This window comes from Mercenaria mercenaria, chromosome 3, assembly GCF_021730395.1.
Source record: "Mercenaria mercenaria strain notata chromosome 3, MADL_Memer_1, whole genome shotgun sequence".
Lineage (NCBI taxonomy): Eukaryota > Metazoa > Mollusca > Bivalvia > Venerida > Veneridae > Mercenaria > Mercenaria mercenaria.
Genome location: NC_069363.1, coordinates 62,509,674 through 62,530,998, shown reverse-complemented (window position 1 = coordinate 62,530,998; position 21,325 = coordinate 62,509,674). Strand labels below are relative to the sequence as shown.

At 36.9% G+C, this 21,325-nt stretch overlaps 1 protein-coding gene across 1 annotated transcript in view; it reads right to left on the bottom strand.

Annotated features, from left to right (window-relative positions):
* LOC123524555 (kynurenine/alpha-aminoadipate aminotransferase, mitochondrial-like) overlaps positions 1–21,317 on the bottom strand; it is a 54,540-nt gene extending 33,223 nt beyond the window's left edge. The window contains exons 1-5 of the mRNA XM_045302836.2: positions 21,159–21,317; positions 15,733–15,832; positions 15,388–15,456; positions 12,730–12,856; positions 11,936–12,010 (exon numbers count right to left, since the gene is read on the bottom strand). Coding sequence (XP_045158771.2) covers positions 11,936–12,010; positions 12,730–12,856; positions 15,388–15,456; positions 15,733–15,832; positions 21,159–21,225 — 438 coding nt within the window. The 5' untranslated portion in view covers positions 21,226–21,317. The remainder of the gene's footprint in view (positions 1–11,935; positions 12,011–12,729; positions 12,857–15,387; positions 15,457–15,732; positions 15,833–21,158) is intronic.
* Positions 21,318–21,325: the final 8 nt, after the last annotated feature.

The following is a 21,325-nucleotide window of genomic DNA, read 5'->3' as shown; positions in this document are numbered from 1 at the left end:
CAGTCTTGTTGAAATAAACATACAGCTCAAGTTTAATAAACAAGAGGGTCATGATGACCCTGGATCGCTCACCAGAGTAATATGAGCTACATGTTTCAAATGTCAAACTGATGATTTTTAGAATTTTTTTGGAAGATTTTCTGATGTACAATCAAGTAACCCCTGGGGCAGGGCCAATTTTACCCCGAGGTCATGATTTGAACAAAGTTTGTAGAAGTCTACTAGGCAATATTACATATCAAATATCTAAGATCTAGGCCTTCTGGTTTATTTTTAGCAAATTTATGAAGATTTCCCTATGTACAATCAAGTCAGCCTGGGGCTGTGTCAATTTGACCCTGAGGGGTCAAGATTTGAACAATTTTTGTAGAGGTCCACTAGGCAATGCTACAGGTCAAATATCTAAGCTCTAGGCCTTCTGGGTTTTTTTTAGAAAATTTTGGAGATTTTTCTATGTACAATCAAGTAACCCCATGAGGCTGGGTCAATTTGATCCTGGGGGTCAAGACTTGAATAAATTTTGTAGAAGTCTACTAGGCAATGCCACATGTCAAATATCTAAGACCTAGGCCTTCTGGTTTATTTTTAGACAATTTTTGAAGATTTTCCTACGTAAAATCAAGTGACCCCTGGGGCGGGGTCAATTTTGACCCCGGGGGGTCATGGTTTGAACAAATTTTGTAGAGGTCCACTACGCAATGCTACATGTCAAATATCTAAGCTCTAGGCATTCTGGTTTATTTTTAGAAAATTTTTGAAGATTTTCCTATGTAAAATCAAGTGACCCCTGGGGCGGGGTCAATTTTGACCATGGGGGTCACGTTTTGAACAAATTTTGTAGAGGACTACTAGGCAATGCTACATGTCAAATAATTAAGCTCTAGGCCTTCTGGTTTATTTTTAGAACATTTTGAAGATTTTTCTATGTACAATCAAGAAACCCCATGGGGCAGGGTCAATTTGACCCCGGGGATCATGATTTGAACAAATTTTGTAGAAGTCTACTAGGCAATGCTACAAGTCAAATATCTAAGATCTAGGCCTTCTGGTTTATTTTTTGAAATTTTTTGAAGATTTTCCTATGTAAAATCAAGTGACCCCTGGGGCGGGGTCAGGGGTCATGATTTGAACAAATTTTGTAGAGGTCCACTAGACAATGCTACAGGTCAAATATCTAAGCTCTAGGCCTTCTGGTTTATTTTTAGAAATTTTTTAAAGATTTTCCTATGTAAAATCAAGAAACCCCATGGGGCGGGGTCAACTTGACCCTGGGGGTGATGATTTGAATAAATTTTGTAGTAGTCTACTAGGCAATGCTACATGTCATATATCTAAGATCTAGGGATTCTGGTTTATTTTTAGAAATTTTTTGAAGATTTTCCTATGTAAAATCAAGTGACCCCTGGGGCGGGGTCAATTTTGACCCAGAGGTCATGATTTGAACAAATTTTGTAGAGGTCCACTAGGCAATGCTACATGTCAAATATCTAAGCTCTAGGCCTTCAGGTTTATTTTTAGAAATTTTTTGAAGATTTTCCTATGTAAAATCAAGTGACCCCTGGGGCGGTGTCAATTTTGACCCCGGGGTCATGATTTGAACAACTTTAGTAGAAGTCCATTAGGCAATGCTACATGTCAAATATCTAAGCTCTAGGGCTTCTGTTTTTTGAGAAGAAGATTTTTTAAGATTTTCCTATGTAAAATCAAGTGACCCCTGGGGCCGGGTCAATTTTGATCCCGGGGTCAAGATTTGAACAAATTTGGTAGAGGTCCACTAAGCAATGCTTTACACCAAATATCTAAGCTCTAGGGCTTCTGGTTTTTGAGAAGAAGATTATTAAAGTTTTTCCTTTCGGTTGCCATGGCAACCAGAGTTCAGTATGGAATTCAATTCTTTGAAATTTTTTTAAAGAGGACCATCCATGGAACATCCCTGTGAAGTTTCATCAAAATTGGCCTGGTGGTTTAGGAGGAGATGTTGTTTAAAGGAAAGTGTGGACGGACGGACGATGTACGGATGGCCGGACGCTGGACGGTGAGCGATCACAATAGCGACAATGTGACCAAGGCAAGGTGGTGACCAGGTGTGGGTACAAAACTTCACATGTTTATAATAAATTTTCATGGAAAAGATTGAAAGAAGTTTAATGAAATTAATGAAATTCTACCAATTGGTTGGTTTGTTATGTACAAATCTGTAGATTTTTAAACAATTAAAGGGCAATAACTCTAAGGAAAATTGACCAATTGAAAAAACAAGAGGGCCATGAAGGCCCTGTATTGCTCACCTGACCTATTGACCTAAAGATCATCAAGATCAACATTCTGACCAAGTTTCATTAAGATATGGTCATAAATGTAGCCTCTAAAGTGTTAACTAGCTTTTCCTCTGATTTGACCCGGTGACCTAGTTTTTGCCCCCACATGACCCAGATTCAAACTTGACCTAAAGATCATCAAGATTAACATTCTGATAAAGGTTCATGAAGATACAGTCATAAATGTGGCCTCTAGAGTGTTAAAAAAACTTTTCCTTTGATCTGACCTAGTGACCTAGTTTTTAAACCCACCTGACCCAGATTTAAACTAGACCTATAGATCATCAAGATTAACATTATGACCAAGTTTCATTCAGATATGGTCATAAATGTGGCCACTACAGTGTTAACAAGCTTTTCCTTTGATTAAACCTAGTGACCTAGTTTTTGATCCCAGATGACCCAATATCAATCTCATCCAAGATTTTATTGAGGGTAACATTCTGACCAAGTTTCATTAAGATTGGGCCAAAATTGTGACCTCTAAAGTGTTAACAAGCTTTTCCTTTGATTTATCCTGGTGACCTAGTTTTTGATCCCACCTGACCTGGATTCGAACTTGACCTATGGATCATCAAGATTAACCTATGGACCATCAAGATTAACATTCTGGCCAAGTTTCATTAAGATATGGTCATAAATGTGGCCTCTAGAGTGTTAACTAGCTTTTCCTTTGATTTGACCTAGTGACCTAGTTTTTGACCCTACATGACCCAGATTAAAAATAGACCTTGAGATCATCAAGATCATTCTGACCAAGTTTCATTAAGACTGGGCCAAAATTGTGACCTCTAGAGTGTTAACAAGCTTTTCCTTTGATTTAACCTGGTGACCTAGTTTTTGACCCCACCTGACCTAGATTCGAACTTGACCTATGGATCATCAAGATTAACATTCTGACCAAGTTTCATGAAGATACAGTCATAAATGTGACCTCTACAGTGTTAACAAGCTTTTCCTTTGATTTGACCTGGTGACCTAGTTTTTGACCCCAGATGACCCAGTATCAAACTCGTCCAAGATTTCATTAATAGTAACATTCTGACCAAGTTTCATTAAGATTGGGCCAAAATTGTGACCTCTAGAGTGTTAACAAGCTTTTCCTTTGATCTGACCTGGTGACCTAGTTTTTGACCCCAGATGACCCAATATCTAACTCGTCCAAGATTTTATTGAGGGTAACATTCTGACCAAGTTTCATTAAGACTGGGCCAAAATTGTGACCTCTACAGTGTTAACAAGCTTTTCATTTGATTTGACCTGGTGACCTAGTTTTTGACCCCAAATGACCCAATATCAAATTCATCCAAGATTTTATTGAGGTTAACATTCTGACCAAGTTTCATTAAGATTGGACCAAAATTGTGACCTCTAAAGTGTTAACAAGCTTTTCCTTTGATTTGACCTGGTGACCTAGTTTTTGACCCAGATGACCCAATATCGAACTCATCCAAGATTTTATTGAGGTTAACATTCTGACCAAGTTTCATTATGATTGGGCCAAAATTGTGACCTCTAGAGTGTTAACAGTCAAATTGTTGACGACAGACGACGACGGAGACGGACACAGGGCGATCACAAAAGCTCACCTTTGAGCACTTCTTGCTCAGGTGAGTTAAAAATAATGACAGGCATCATCGAAGTATGTTGGTTCATATTTATGTCAAGTTTCATGAAATTCTACCAGCTTATTACTGAGAAATGGCTGCAGACATGGATTTTTCATTAAATCAAGGGCAATAACTCTAAGGTTTCTCTAAGATAAAAATATCCTTCAAGGAGTATGGAAGATAATGGAACAACAACTCATATCAAATATTAAGATTGTATGTACTGACATTTAATCTATCGGCACTGGCAAAAAATTTAGCGGTATATTTGAACTTGTTTAAACCTACTACAAATACCATACCTTTAAAAATCAATACCTATAAACAGGTTATGGTTTTAGAACAAAGTATTTCAATGACATGCACAGACCCATGAATTGCTCATAAGGAAGTAAAATTGAAAACTAAAACTGAATGAGAAATATTAGGAGGGGAAAAAAAGATAAACACAAACTTTGAAATTTAATGTTATCAAGAAGAAATAAATCATTGGACTTAGTATCTTTGTAATCTGTAACTTTTGTGATAAACACTGATAAAAACTTGGGACATAATATTGCATGCTGGGAGAATTTAAGTGATTAAGGACGTCTTATTGAACATAACTGGAAAATCATTAAAATGGCAACATCTAAAGATTATAGCAGATCAGTGACTGCAGCCTCTGATGAACTGAAGGCTATTTACTGTGAACCTTGTATGAATGGTGGTAAACAAATTGAAGCTGAAGGATTTTGTGTGGACTGTTCAGAGTACCTGTGTGGACTATGTTACAAGAACCACGCAAGGTATAAAGCCTTCAGGCATCATGTGCTTCAAGACAAAGATAAAATGCCTGTAGATATAACAAAAGCTGTCACCAGAGATGTTTGCCAAGAAAAGTGCGGTATTCACCAGACAAAGATTATAGAGTATTTCTGCAAGTCATGTGACAAACTTGGTTGCCATGCTTGCATCACTATCAATCATCGTCAGTGTGAAAATGTTGACCACATACCTAACATTGCCAAGGATCTAGAACAAAGTGAAGATTTCAAAGAATTTATAAACAAGCTCGACAACATGCTAGAATCAATTAATGAAAGAAAGAAAAAACTCAGTTCAAATATAACTGAAACAGACGAAATGAAAAGGAAGGCAAAAGCAGAGCTGAAAAAGCAGCGTGAAGAAATAAACAAGATCTTTGACCATCTTGAGGCAGAGATGGAAAGAAGAATTGAAAATATTGATAAAAATAACAAGAAAAATTTGAAAACAGCCCAATCCACATGTAAATCAATTGGTGATGATATTACTCAAATGAAAACTACTATTGACATAAAACAGAAAAATGGACAGACCTGTGAATTATTTATAGCTATCAAAAACTATAAACAAAAAATGGATATTGTTGACGAAGAATTTGAAAAGTTAAGAGATGGGAGCAAAATACAAAGGTATGTCTTAAGACCTTCAACACAACTAAAAGAAGTGTTAAAGAACACAACTGAAATATGTAGACTGTTGACTGCAAAATTTGTGTCACAGATAAATATAGGTACTGACAATGATGAAGAAGAGGGACTTATTTATGGACTTGCAGTGTTACAAAACCACTACCTTGCTGTACTTGATGGCACAAACAAGTCAGTTAAAATGATTGACACAAGAAATATGAAAGTAAAATATGAAATGAATATGAACTGTGACAATGTTTGGCACATAACTGCTGTGAATGACAATCAAGTTGCAGTGTTAATATCATCTAACTGTCAGAGAAAAATCCAGTTTTTGTCAGTGTCAATGTCTGGTTCCCTCAGTAAAGGCCATGGGATAGACATTGATGAATCCTATCATTGCTTAGCTTACAGAAGAGGAAATTTCTTTATGTTTAACACATATAACACAAAAGTTAGTATCACTGACATGCAAGGAAAGACCCTGACAACAATCAACACCGAGTATTCAACTAATAGTATAGCAGTAAGTCCTAGCAATGAAACCATCTATCTGGCAAGTCACAGAGAAAACACTGTTAGAAGTATGACCTTTGATGGTCAGGTCAAGGCCATCTACAAGGAAGATGACCTGGAATCACCAGAAGATATAACAGTAGACAGTGAAGGTTTGGTATATGTTATAAGTTCAGACAGTATCCATCAACTAACTGAGGACTGTAAAAAGATTCAAATACTTTTAGAGGATGTGTATGCTTACGCAATCACCTATTCAAGTACTGACAACAGACTATATATTGGATTTGAAAGTGATGAAATAAAAGTGTATCAAATAGAATAGCAATATTAATCAGTGAAAAACACTAAGCTGCACTATGTTCTTAGATGAGAGTTCAAACAAGACCATGATTCATACACCGTAACACAAGCTTCTGATTCTTTTTAGAACTAAATCTATCTTGATCTTCAAATGACTGATCAGAGTTGTTTGTTTTTGATGCTAAAAGTGAGGGTTTTTTGTAGTTTACATTGTACACATACATAATTATGATTTTGATAAAGGGAACATCATTTATTCAATATTAAAGATATATTATGCCCAAATACATAATTATTTAGCATTATATGTTATTTTGAATAAAGAGAACATCATCTATAAAATATTAAAGATATATTATGCCCAAATTTCATTTTGAATATATGAACAATTATCACAGATCATTTATGGAATGATAAAATAAACATGTTTGTGAGTATGAACGTTAGAGTGTAAGGCTTCAATACTTACATGCAAAGTAATGTTAGGCCACTAAAATCTGGAAGTTTGTTTGAAACAAATGGTTGTCACTTTATAGACATTTAATTGTGATTGCAGTCTACACAGTTAGTTTATATATTTAGCCAAGGTAAAGATGTTTGATAGGGATTTTCTAGATTAGGCCACACCAAATTGGTAAGTTGTTCATCAGAATTTTTTCTGAAACAAGAGGGCCATGATGGCCCTATATATCGCTCACCAGAGTTGATCTGGCCTACTGGCCTAGTTTTTGACCCCACATGACAAAGAGTTGAACTTGACCTAAAGATCATCAAGACAAACATTCTGACTAATTCCCATGAGTTTCAAACTTAAATTGTGGTCTCTAGAGTGTTGAAAAGAATTTCCTTTGATCTGACCGGTGACCTAGTTTTTGACCCCATATGACCCAGATTCGAACTTGACCTATAGATTATCAAAACAAACATTCTGACTAATTCCCATGAGTTTCAAACTTAAATTGTGGTCTCTAGAGTGTTGAAAAGAATTTCCTTTGATCTGGCCTAGTGACCTAGTTTTTGACCCCACATAACCCAGATTCATACTTGACCTAGAAATGATGAAGACAAACATTCTGACCCAGTTTCATAACGATTGAGTCACAAATGTGGCCTCTAAAGTGTTCACAAGCTTTTCCTCTGATTTGACCAGGTGACCTAGTTTTTGACCCAAATGACCCAGTTTCGAACTTGACCTAGAGATCATCAAGACAAACATTCTGACCATGTTTCATAAAGATTGGGTCAAAAATGTGGTCTCTAGAGTGTTCACAAGCTTTCCCATTGATCTGACCTACTGACCTAGTTTTTGATCCCACATGACCCAGTTTCGAACCCGACCTAGAGATCATCAAGACAAACATTCTGACCAAGTTTCATAAAGACTGGGTCAAAAATGTGGTCTCTAGAGTGTTCACAAGCTTTTCCTTTGATCTAACCTACTGACCTAGTTTGTGATCTCACAAGACCCAGTTTCGAACTTGACCTAGAGATCATCAAGACTAACGTTCTGACCATTTTTCATAAAGATTGGTTCAAAAATGTGGTCTCTAGAGTGTTCACAAGCTTTTCCATTAATCTGACCTACTGACCTAGATTTTGAACCCACATGACCCAGTTTCGAACTTGACCTAGAGACCATCAAGACAAACATTCTGACCAAGTTTCATAAAGATTGGATCACAAATGTGGTCTCTAGAGTGTTCACAAGCTTTTCCTTTGATCTGACCTACTGACCTAGTTTTTGAATCCACATGACCCAGTTTCAAACTTGACCTAGAGATCATCATGAATAACATTCTGACTAAGTTTCATAAAGACTGGGTCAAAAATGTGGTCTCTAGAGTGTTCACAAGCTTTTCCTATGATTTGACCTACTGACCTAGTTTTTGACCCCACATGACCCAGTTTCAAATTTGACCTTGAGATCATCAAGACAAACATTCTGACCAAGTTTCATAAAGATTGGGTCAAAAATGTGGTCTCTAGAGTGTTCACAAGGCAAATGTTGACGGACAACGCACGTCCACGGACACCGGACAATGACCGGTCACAATAGCTCACCTTGAACACTTTGTGCTCTGATGAGCTAAAAATTGAGGTGGCAAGCGAAATAATTTTAAATTTTTTTTTTTTTTTCAGAAAATCAGGAGTGAGTGAAGAAATATATTTGTCTTGTTTTGGCTCTCGATTAACAAATGAAAACCTTAAAATAGAATCTATAGCCCTTTTACATTAAAACAAGTGAACAAAGAATTGCCATGCAATACAAAGTCCCCTACTGGAAAGCACCTAAGTTTCTCTACAGCAGTATAACATAATGAACTGATATCTGTCAATAATGTATAAACATTTTGTACTATATATCAAGTATGTTATAACAAAACACTTGGATTAAAATTTGCATAATTATATAAAAACCTGCAGTTGTTTTCATATGGAATGATTTTGGCCAATTATAAAAAAAGCTATCATATAAGTTATTTATAGTAACAACAAAAGGAAATTAATCCTACAAAAAAAAAATAATATAAGTCAACAAAAAAACTCTTTACCAGGTAGAGATAGCCCAAAATACACCTAAAAAATTGATGTAACATGCATGTTGCACCACAGAAAAGTGGTCTTGATTTTTCCCTACAACCAGTAACAAGAGGGCCAAGATGGCCCTAGGTCGCTCACCTGTGTAACACACCATAACAGTGTAAACATGTTTTACCTAGTGATTCAAGGAAACAAATATTCTGACCAATTTTCAGTAAGATTGGACCAAAAAACGTGGCATCTTGAGTGTAAACAAACATTTTCTTTGATTTGACCTAGTGACCTAGTTTTTGACCCCACATGACCCAGATACGAACTTGTCCAAGACTTGATGATAACAAACATTCTGACCAAAATTTATGAAGATAGAATAAAAAATGTGCCCCCTAGGGTGTAAACAAGCTTATTCTTTGATTTGACCTGGTGACCTAGTTTTTGACCCCACATGACCAAGATAAAAATTCATACGATATTTCATGCAGACAAACATTCTACATAATACAGATACGAAGTTGACCTAAAGATCATCAAGATTAACATTCTGACTAAGTTTCATGAAGATACAGTCATAAATGTGGCCTCTACAGTGTTAACAAGCTTTTCCTTTGATTTGACCTGGTGACCTAGTTTTTGATCCCAGATGATAAAATATCAAACTTGTCCAAGATTGTATTGAGGGTAACATTCTGACCAAGTTTCATTAAGATATGGTCATAAATGTGGCCTCTAAAGTGTTGACTAGCTTTTCCTTTGATTTTACCTGGTGACCTAGTTTTTGACCCCACATAACACAGATAAGAACTTGACCTAAAGATCATCAAGATTAACATTCTGACTAAGTTTCATGAAGATACAGTCATAAATGTGGCCTCTACAGTGTTAACAAGCTTTTCATTTGATTTGACCTGGTGACCTAGTTTTTGATCCCAGATGACAAAATATCAAACTCGTCAAAGATTGTATTGAGGGTAACATTCTGACCAAGTTCATTAAGATTGGGCCAAAATTGTGACCTCTAGACTGTTAACAAGCTTTTCCTTTGATTTGACCTAGTGACCTAGTTTTTGACCCCACCTGACCCAGATTTGAAAGTGACCTACAGATCATCAAGATTAACATTCTGACCAAGTTTCATTAAGTTATGATCATAAATGTGGCCTCTACAGTGAAAACTAGCTTTTCCTTTGATTTGACCTGGTGACCTAGTTTTTAATCCTACATGACCCTGATTTAAACTGGGCCTTGAGATCATCAAGATTAACATTCTGACCAAGTTTCATGAAGATACAGTCATAAATGTGGCCTCTACAGTGTTAAAAAGCTTTTCCTTTGATTTGACCTGGTGACCTAGTTTTTGACCCCAGATGACCCAATAGCGTTCTCACCCAAGATTTTATTGAGGGTAACATTCTGACCAAGTTTCATTAAGATTGGTTCAAAATTGTGCCCTCTAGAGTGTTAACAAGCTTTTCATTTGATTTGGCCTAGTGACCTAGTTTTTGATCCCAGATGACACAATATCAAACTCATCCAAGATTTTATTGAGGGTAACACTCTGACCAAGTTTCATTAAGATTGGGTCAAAATTGTGACCTCTAGAGTGTTAACAAACTTTTCCTTCGATTTGACCTGGTGACCTAGTTTTTGACCCAGATGATCCGATATCGAACTTGTCCAAGATTTTATTGAGGGTAACATTCTGACCAAGTTTCATTAAGATTGGGTCAAAATTGTGACCTCTAGAGTGTTAACAAGCTTTTCATTTGATTTGGCCTGGTGACCTAGTTTTTGATCCCAGATGATCCAACATCAAACTCGTCCAAGATTTTATTGAGGGTAACATTCTGACCAAGTTTCATTAAGATTGGGTCAAAATTGTGACCTCTAGAGTGTTACCAAGCTTTTCATTTGATTTGGCCTGGTGACCTAGTTTTTGACCCCAGATGACCCAATATCGAAATCATCCAAGATTTTATTGAGAGTAACATTCTGACCAAGTTTCATTAGGATTGGGCCAAAACTGTGACCTCTAGAATGTTAACAGCCAAATTGTTGACAACGACTGACGAACGACGACAGACACAGGGCGATCACAAAAGCTCACCTTTAAGCAGGTGAGCTAAAAACATTCTGACAAAGTTTCGTGAAGATTGTAGCAAATAAATGGCTTCTAGAGTGTAAACAAGCTTTTCTTTTGATTTGACCTAGTGACCTATTTTTTTAACCCCATGTGACCCAGATTCCAAATCATACAATTCTTCATGATAAACATTCTAACCAAGTTTTATGAAGATTAAATAAAAAAATGTGGTCCCTAGAGTGTAAACAAACTTTTTCTTTGATTTGACCTGGTGACCTAGTTTTTGACCCCACGAGATTTCATAGAGACAAACATTTTGACCAAGTTACATGCACATCAAATGAAAAATGCAGCCCCTATTGAATATACAAGGTTTTCCTTTGACTTGATTGACTTGACCAGGGCCCGTATTCATAAAGCTTCTAAGGGAAAAATTTCCCTAAGGGACTAACTTAGGGAAAAGTTCCAAAGCATTTTGTGGACAATCGTCAAGATATTTGGAATGTCTAACAATATTGTCTCATAGAGTCTGGCATAGTAATGAAGATTATCAATAAATCTTATAAAGTTTACCCTTTTCTTTTATGCTATGTTGTTTAGGAAATTTTACAAAGTTAAGGATTTTCCTACGTTTTCTCCTTAGGAGCTTTATGAATACGGGCCCAGGTGACCTAGTTAGACCCATATTGGGTCTTAACTAAGATTTCCCCAAGAAGATCATTCTGATTAAATTTCATTAACATCCAGTCAAAAATGCAGCTCCTACTGCACACAGAGATTGTCTTTGATTTGACAGGGTGACCTAACTGTTGATCCCTGATGACCTATATTCAAACTTGACCTAGATTTCATCAAAACAAACATTCTGACCATTTCTCATGAGTTTCAAACTTAAAATCTGGTCTCTATAGAGTGTCAAGATTTTCCTTTTAACTAACCTACTAACCCCACATGACCCAGATTGGAATTTGACCTAAAGATTATGTGCTCAGAGCAGCTAAAAAGTCAATTCACTATAACATCTATCAGCATAATTTTAGGGCTTAAGAATTGTTTATATGCAGAATGTTAAATAAATGAAACCACTAAGTAGCAGAGGGTTAGTATTTCAGATGGAGCAGAGATACTCACTATGGCCAATGTACCTGGATATGATGGTGTTTCTACAAGAACTTTGTCTCCAGGTGAAACCATTGCTTCAAACGACTGAAAAAGATTATCTCATTACTTTTTGATGGACAGCAGAGAACTTTCACTTTCAAGCATTTATCACACATGAAACTTGACTGATACAGGTCACCTACCTCATAAACCATTATTACAGAAACAGACATCTCTGTTAAAATAGTGTATTTATATTACTTGTTTGGTGTTTTTGAAAACTTGAACTAAAATATAACATCACATAAGACTTAAGTGAAGCCACATCAAAACAGGCTAGCTGGTGTTCAGAAGCCGTTCTGAATGGTGTTCATAAGGCATTCTGACTGGTGTACACAAGGCATCAAGACTAGTGTTTTCATGCCATTCTGATGGGTATACAAAAGGCACTCAGACTGGTGTTCACATGTTACTCAGAATGGTGTTCACAAGACATTCAGACTGATGTCCACAAAACCATTCAGACTGGTGTTCTCAAGCCATTCAGACTGGTGTTCAAAAGGCATCCAGACTGGTGTTGACAAGCCATTTAGACTGGTCTTCACAAGTTATTCAGACCCATGTTCGCATGCCATTCTGACTAATAAGAAGATCCCATTTTTCTTGACAGAAAATTTACCCCTGATCAATACCACACTGACTGACATGATGAGAAGACCCCACATTTTTCTTCTGAAAGGTAAATTTACCTCATTAATGATAAAATGACATTTAGTATTAGATAAAATAAAGATTCTATTTTCTCTTTGGGGAATCAAATTTACCTTACATATGCCATCCTGACTTCCATTTGTTATGAGGAGATCCCAATTTTCTCCTCCACTACCTTGCGCTGGTGGATTGTGGACACGTTCTTGTAAGCCTTTCACCCAGTTCACTAAATCTGGAACTCTGGGGTATAAAAAATAATGTAAGTTTCATACAAATCTGTTATTGAAAGATATTTTTAAAAACAAGAGCTCTGCCAAGTGGGGCAATATAAGCCCAAAGTGTTATATCAGAAGAGGACGGAAGCAAGTGGCTGAGTGGCGTGTAATTTAGAGTGTTGCAGTCTGCACATCGTCTCATCACCACCTGCCTATATTCAAAGGTTCAAGTCAATATCTTAAACAGTTTTTAAGTTACCAGTATGCTCTGGACACAAGATATGATGGGCAGATTCACCAACCTACACCTTAAGTTTGATGTCAATATCTTGCATGGTACAAAATGTAATGGAGAGTTTTGACCTTTTAGCTAAATATTTTTGTGACCCTGACCTTTGACCAGAGCCGCTTCAAGGGCTTTGCACATCATCTCAACGCCATCAACCTATATGCTAAGATTAAAGTCAATACCTTTAAAGGTTATAAAGTTATGCTATGGACATGAATTATGAAGGATGGATGGGAAGATGGATCCACAGATGCACACGCCATGATGGCATCACATAATATGTCCCATTTTTTTTACAAATTGGGCATATAAAAAAAGACTCAGCAACCAAAATTCATAGTACAAGCAAACATCTTCAAACAAGTTTAGGTAAGACTCATAACTTGCTTCATTGTTTAATGGTAAAGCACTCAGTCCTTAGTACAGATTTAAGAATACTCCTAATGTTATCAAACATAATACTACACATGATAACATACCCTGGTGTCTGAGTGTATTGAAAAGTTGGTCATAACTTACACTGAAATGTATATCAGAGCTTGTAATAATTTACCCTTGTGTCTGAGTGTACTGGAGAGCTGATCATAACTTATGCTAGTGTCTAAGTGTATTGCAAAGCTTGCCCTGGTGTCTGATATATTGCAGAGAAGGCCATAACTTACGCTAGGGTTTGACTGTAATGTGTAGCAAAGCTTGTCATAGCCTACCCTGGTGTCTGAATGTATTGCAGGACTGGTCATAGCTTACCATGGTGTCTGAGTGTATTGTACAGCTTTCTATAGCTCACCCTGATGTCTGAGTATATTGCACAGTTTTTGATAGTTTACCCTGATGTCTGAGTATTTTGCAGAGCTTTTCATAGCTTACACTAATGTCTGAGTATACTGCACAGTTTTTTATTGCTTACCCTGATGTCTGAGTGTATTGCAGAGCTTTTCATAGCTTACACTAATGTCTGAGTGTATTGCACAGTTTTTGATAGCTTACCCTGATGTCTGAGTGTATTGCAGAGCTTTTTATAGCTTACACTGATGTCTGAGTGTATTGCAGAGCTTTTCATAGCTTACACTAATGTCTGAGTATATTGCACAGTTTTTGATAGCTTACCCTGATGTCTTGAGTGTATTGCAGAGCTTTTCATAGCTTACCCTGATGTCTGAGTGTATTGCACAGTTTTTGATAGCTTACCCTGATGTCTGAGTGTATTGCAGAGCTTTTCATAGCTTACACTGATGTCTGAGTGTATTGCAAAGCTTTTCATAGCTTACACTAATGTCTGAGTATACTGCACAGTTTTTGATAGCTTACCCTGATGTCTGAGTGTATTGCAGAGCTTTTCATAGCTTACACTAATGTCTGAGTACACTGCACAGTTTTTGATAGCTTACCCTGATGTCTGAGTGTATTGCACAGTTTTTGATAGTTTACCCTGATGTCTGAGTGTATTGCAGAGCTTTTCATAGCTTACACTAATGTCTGAGTATACTGCACAGTTTTTGATAGCTTACCCTGATGTCTGAGTGTATTGCAGAGCTTTTCATAGCTTACACTAATGTCTGAGTACACTGCACAGTTTTTGATAGCTTACCCTGATGTCTGAGTGTATTGCACAGTTTTTGATAGTTTACCCTGATGTCTGAGTGTATTGCAGAGCTTTTCATAGCTTACACTAATGTCTGAGTATACTGCACAGTTTTTGATAGCTTACCCTGATGTCTGAGTACATTGCAGAGCTTTTCATAGCTTACACTAATGTCTGAGTATACTGCACAGTTTTTGATAGCTTACCCTGATGTCTGAGTATATTGCAGAGCTTTTCATAGCTTACACTAATGTCTGAGTATACTGCACAGTTTTTGATAGCTTACCCTGATGTCTGAGTGTATTGCAGAGCTTTTGATAGCTTACCCTGATGTCTGAGTATATTGCAGAGCTTTTCATAGCTTACATTGATGTCTGAGTGTATTGCACAGTTTTTGATAGCTTACCCTGATGTCTGAGTATATTGCAGAGCTTTTCATAGCTTACACTAATGTCTGAGTATATTGCACAGTTTTTGATAGCTTACCCTGATGTCTGAGTATATTGCAGAGCTTTTCATAGCTTACATTGATGGCTGAGTGTATTGCAAAGCTTGTCATAGCTTACCATGATGTCTAAGTGTATTGCTGAGCTGGTCATAGCTTACATTGACGTTTGAGTATAATGCAGGGCTTGCCATAGCTTACAATGGGTTCTGAGTCTATTGCACGCTGGTCATAACTTACCCCGGTGTCTGAGTGTACTGCAGAGCTTTCTTCATAAGTTCAGAATCCATCTCTAGCTGTGTACCATCACTTCAAAAGAAACATAAACACACAATGCACTGTACAAACGTATTTGTTCTTTAAACATGCAGATAATAACAGAAATTATTACATATCTCCTTATAAAAACAGTCAGTCCGAAGTTGCTATGTGAATAATATGTACATAATTATTGTTTATACTGAAACTGTGGTTATCACTTTCTTGCTTGGGAATTATCTCTATTACATTTGGAAATTTTGGAACAGCTTACTCAAATATTCAAATAGTAAAGCTAACAATGTGTCATTTAAAGGTGAGCATTACCTTAACTTCAAGGATGCGGATTCAATCGGAAATGTACGAACATTAGGCATGCCTCCAGCCATTGAAATCATTGATGGTTTACTTTGCTGAAGAATAGCAGCTGTAAAAGATACACATATATGTACTTGAATCATACAGTTCAACATTCAATATCATTTGAACTACTATTATTATAGGGACTGCTAAAGAGCAAGAGCTCCTATCTATCTTTCATTATTGTCTAATCCTTTACTGGGGTGTAGACATTTTCATGCACATCAAGCCATAAAGACAGTAGAAAGTAAAGAAAATTGGGCCAAATAAAAGGAATGCAAAATGTGCTAGTAATTTAAAAGAGAAAAAACAGAGAGCCCATCCGCTTAGCTCAGTAGGGAGAGCATTGGTCTACGGATCACTGGGTCATGAGTTTGAACCCTGGACAGGGCGTATGTTCTGCGTGACGATTTGATAAAAGACACTGTGTCTGAAATCATTCAACTTCCACCTCTGATTTATGTGGGGAAGTTGGCAGTTACTTGCGGAGAACAGGTTTGTACTGGTACAGAACCCAGGAACACCGTTTAGGTTAACTGCCCACCGTTACATGAATGAAATACTGTTGAAAAATGGTGTTGAACCCAAAATAAACAAAAGAACAAGAGGGCCATGAAGGCCCTGTATCGCTCACCTGACCTAATGACCTAAAGATCATCAAGATTAACATTTTGACCAAGTTTCATTAAGATATGGTCATAAATGTGGCCTTAAAAGTGTTAACTAGCTTTTCCTTCGATTTGACCCGGTGACCTAGTTTTTTTATCCCACATGACCCAGATTCAAACTTGACCTAAAGATCATCAAGATTAACATTTTGACTAAGTTTTATTAAGATACAGTCATAAATATGGCCTCTAGACTGTTAACAAGCTTTTCCTTTGATTTGACCCAGTGACCTAGATTTTGATCCTGCAAGACCCAGATTTGAACTTGACCTTAAGATCATTATGATTAACATTCTGACCAAGTTTCATGAAGATACAGTCATAAATGTGGCTTCTACAGTGTTAACAAGCTTTTCCTTTGATTTGGCCTAGTGACCTAGTTTTTTAACCCACCTGATCTAGATTTGAACATGAACTATGGATTATCAAGATTAACATTCTGACCAAGTTTCATTAAGATATGGTCATAAATGTGGCATCTAAAGTGTTCACTAGCTTTTCCTTTGATATGAACCGGTGACCTAGCTTTTGACCCCATATGACCCAGATTTGAACTTGACCTAAAGAACATCAAGATTAACATTCTGACTAAGTTTCATGAAGATACAGTCATAAATGTGGCCTCTAAAGAGTTAACAAGCTTTTCCTTTGATTTGACCTAGTGACCTAGTTTTTGACCCCTACTGACCCAGATTTGAACTTGACCTATAGATCATCAAGATTAACATTCTGACCAAATTTCATTAAGATATGGCCATAAATGTGGTCTCTACAGGGTTAACTAGCTTTTTCTTTGATTTGACCTGGTGACCTAGTTTTTGACCCTACATGACCCAGTGTCAAACTGGGCCTTGAGATCATCAAGATTAACATTCTGATTAGGTTTCATGAAGATAAAGTCATAAATGTGGCCTCTACAGTATTAACAAGCTTTTCTTTAGATTTGACCTGGTGACCTAGTTTTTTATCCTAGATGACCTAATATCGATCTAGTATAAGATTTTATTGAGGGCAATATTCTGACCAAGTTTCATTAAGATTGGGCCAAAATTGTGACCTCTAGAGTGTTAACAAGCTTTTCCTTTGATTTCACCTGGTGACCTAGTTTTTGATCTCAGATGACCCAATATCAAACTCGTTCAAGATTTTATTGAGGGTAACATTCTGACCAAGTTTCATTAAGATTTGGCCAAAATTGTGACCTCTAGAGTGTTAACAAGCTTTTCCTTTGATTTGACCTGTTGACCTAGTTTTTGACCCCAGATGACCTAATATCAAATTCACCCAAGATTTAATTGAGAGTAACATTCTGACCAAGTTTCATTAAGATTGGGCCAAAATTGTGACCTCTAGAGTGTTAACAGTCAAATTGTTGACAATGACGATGGACAGACGACTGACGATGGACACAGGGCGATCACAAAAGCTCACCTTGAGCACTTCCTGCTCAGTTGAGCTAAAAACAGAGACAAATAACAAGGTTGTAGTGAAGCATGATCAATGTTGCTTCTGCCAGAACTGAACTGCTCAAGAGTTGGAAGGGAATACCTCGTAGATGATTATTCCATAGGACCCTAGTCCTTTGGAAATAAAGAGTATTTGTAATAGATAGTGGTTGCAGAGAATCAGGAACAACCCAGACCATAGGACAACCTGGACCAGACAACCCGCACTATATTAGGGACAACCAGAACCATATTGGGAAAACCTGGACCATGTTTAAAGCCAACCTAGACCTTTTTTTTTTTGAAAGTTCTAGACCTCCATTTAGTTTGAAATAGTCTAATAAACAATCATTCAATATATGTATTTTCGATGAGGGTTTAGAATCCTTTCATTGTAATTAAATTCTTTAAAATAGTGTGTTTACTAAGCATATTTACTTGCTAAAATGCAGTTAAAATGCAGTTATGTTGGTCTTTTCATGTGTTTAAAGGTGAGACAAATGTATCTTTAATTATATATTTAATTGGTGTTGTATATTTAGCGATATTAACAGGGAGATAAGTCAATAATCTATGTTGCATTTTAGCTATATCAAAGGGGTGACAATTCAATCATGGATCTTTTCTCATTTATTGTGCTTTGTAAAAATGGTTAATCAGATGTTGGTCAAGTGATGGATTTCTTCGAAACTTAAAAAAATCATAATTAAAACTTATTTTTATTGACTGAGTGTTTAATGCTTGTCCATAACTTTGACCTATAACAAGAGCGCGTAAAACACGAAATGCGCCCCCCTTGATGCATTCAGCAATTGCACAAGGAAAAGAAATTATCTGGTCACTGTGTGCTGTGTGTTTGACATACTGGTATCAAATCAATAATTATGGGTCATTTATCAGTTTAAGTAAACTCTATATCAAATGTAATCTACGACCAAAGCATTCTCTAGTTATCTGGCAAAAAATGTTCTACTGTTCTAGGTCAATGTGACCTTGAACTACTGACCCCAAAATCAATAGGGGCATCTGCTGGTTATGATCAACCTCCCTATTAACTTTTATGATCTTATGCCCAAGCAGTCTCAAGTTATCATCAGGAAACAGTTTAAATGTTCCTGGTCACTGTGACCTAGACCTTTGACCTACTGACTTCAAAATTGTTAGGGGTTATCTGCTGGTCATGACAAACCTCCCTATTAAGTTTCATGATCCTTGGCCCAAGCGTTCTTGAGTTATCATCTGGAAACCAATTGGTCTATGGACCAAGGACCGGCCTACAAACATCTGCAAAACAATATACCCCACCTTCCACGAAGGGGGAATAACAAAGGTTTACTAAAAATGAACAGTGTTCATCTTCAGCTGTACTAGTTATTCTGAAACATTAAGAAACATGTATTTGGTAAAAGGTTGTGGTATAGAACTTAAGAAACATGGTCCAGGTCTTTCTGAAACATAATCTGGGTTGTCCCAAATATGTTACGGATTGTCTGGTCTGGGTTGTCCCATGGTCTGCTTTGTCCAAGATGTGCCACCAAAGTCTGACATAGCAAAAGGCGATGATTAATTTCGGCAGCATCACAGAGGCTGGGAATAACAAACAAGGTGTTTCATTCATTTTTCCCAAAACAGTAATTTGTGATGCATTTACTCCATCTTGTATGAACGGGTACCATCCCTTACATCTTAAAAATATCCCTGTACATCTAATCCATAGTCTTATAATTGCTATAAACAAGAAAATATAAGCTATATTACAAACAGTCACAATGCATTATTGCTTTTTGTAAATATCTTATTTATTTATATATAAATGAGCTTTTACTCGGGTTCGAGGGATATTGAATATGAAGTTTTAACAGCCATTTCCGGTAGTCACCGTTTAAAAAATATTTATTTAGTACTTTACTCAAGCAGTCGCTTACAATATATTTAAAATGACAACATCTTCTGTTTTTAAGATAAATTAATGTCTCCTCTTTGTAAATGTCACAGGGTGAGAAAAATGTGCAGTCAATCTTCGTCTTGAACCTGGAACCCCTCGCTTACAGGACGTGTGCTCTCCTAACTACATGAGCCTACCAGCTGCCTGACACATCTTGACTGATCTTCTCCTCTAACATGACCAAGTCCGCACTGTGACATACACCCCCACAAATTGGAAATTCATCCTCTAATTCTGAAGGTTCATAATACTGCAAGCATCAAAAGACTGACTAAGGCTCCAAGCAAGCATGCCACAGTCCCATGTCGGGTGCCAAATGTCACAGGGTGAGAAAAATGTGCAGTTAGTCTGGAACTCGAACAGGGGACCCCTTGCTTACAGGACGATTGCTCTACCGACTGAGGTATAACTGGCTGCCTGAAATATATCTTCTCCCCTAACGTGACCAAGTCCGAACTGTGACATTATTACACCCCCACAAAGTGGAAACTCATTCTCGAGTTCTGGATGTACATAATCAGGTCCCAGAAAAGTCACAAATTAGCTATATAGCTAAATCTAGCTATATATAGCTAGAAGTAGCTATAAAACCAATACCAATAATGCAAAATATGTGAAAACAAGATGCAAAATTGTCATAATTACGTCCAAAAGGTTTATAAGATGAAAGACAATAACACAAATCCAAGATCTTTGTAGTCACATTTTCAATAACTGTGGCAGTATTTTGCAATAAATCATCACTGAATTTTTCACTTGTGATAATTATGGTAGTATATAAGACAAATTTATGAATGACTAATCGCAGAAATTCGCAACATGTATTGAAACTGAAACTGCATAGATCTCCATTTTTTGTGATTGTCTTCTGTCTCATAAACCATTTGAATGGGATAATAATTATTTTACATTTAATATACACATATGTTAAACAATTGTTATTGGTTTTATAGCTATTTCTAGATATATGTAGCTAGATTTAGCTATATAGCTAATTTGTGACTTTTCTGGGGCCTGATAATGTTGATTGCGTCGTAAGACTGACTAAGCAAGCATGGCATGGCTCCACTTTGGGTGCCAAATGTCACAGTGCGAAAAATGTGCAGTCAGTCCGGGGCTCAAACCGAGGACCCCTCGTTTATAGGGCGAGTGCTCTACCAACCAAGCTAACCGGCTGCGTGACACATCTTCTCCCCTAACGTGACAATGTCCGTACCGTGACATAAATACCGTTCTTATTTAGTGTTCATATTAATTACCGGACCTCTGAACTGCCATGACAGCCCTGCACGGTTACCGGATTCCTATAGTCATTTCCTTTAGTAATTTACTTACTTAAGACTCTGATTGGAGATGGCTGTCTTGCCTGACTGATTTTATTAAGAAACCGAGCATAATTCATTGTAATGTACTTTGTATACTTGTTTCTTTGTGAAAAACAATCGTCTTCTCTTCAAGGTCTACAAATGGAGTATTTCAATATAAGGGAAGTAAGTCTGCAT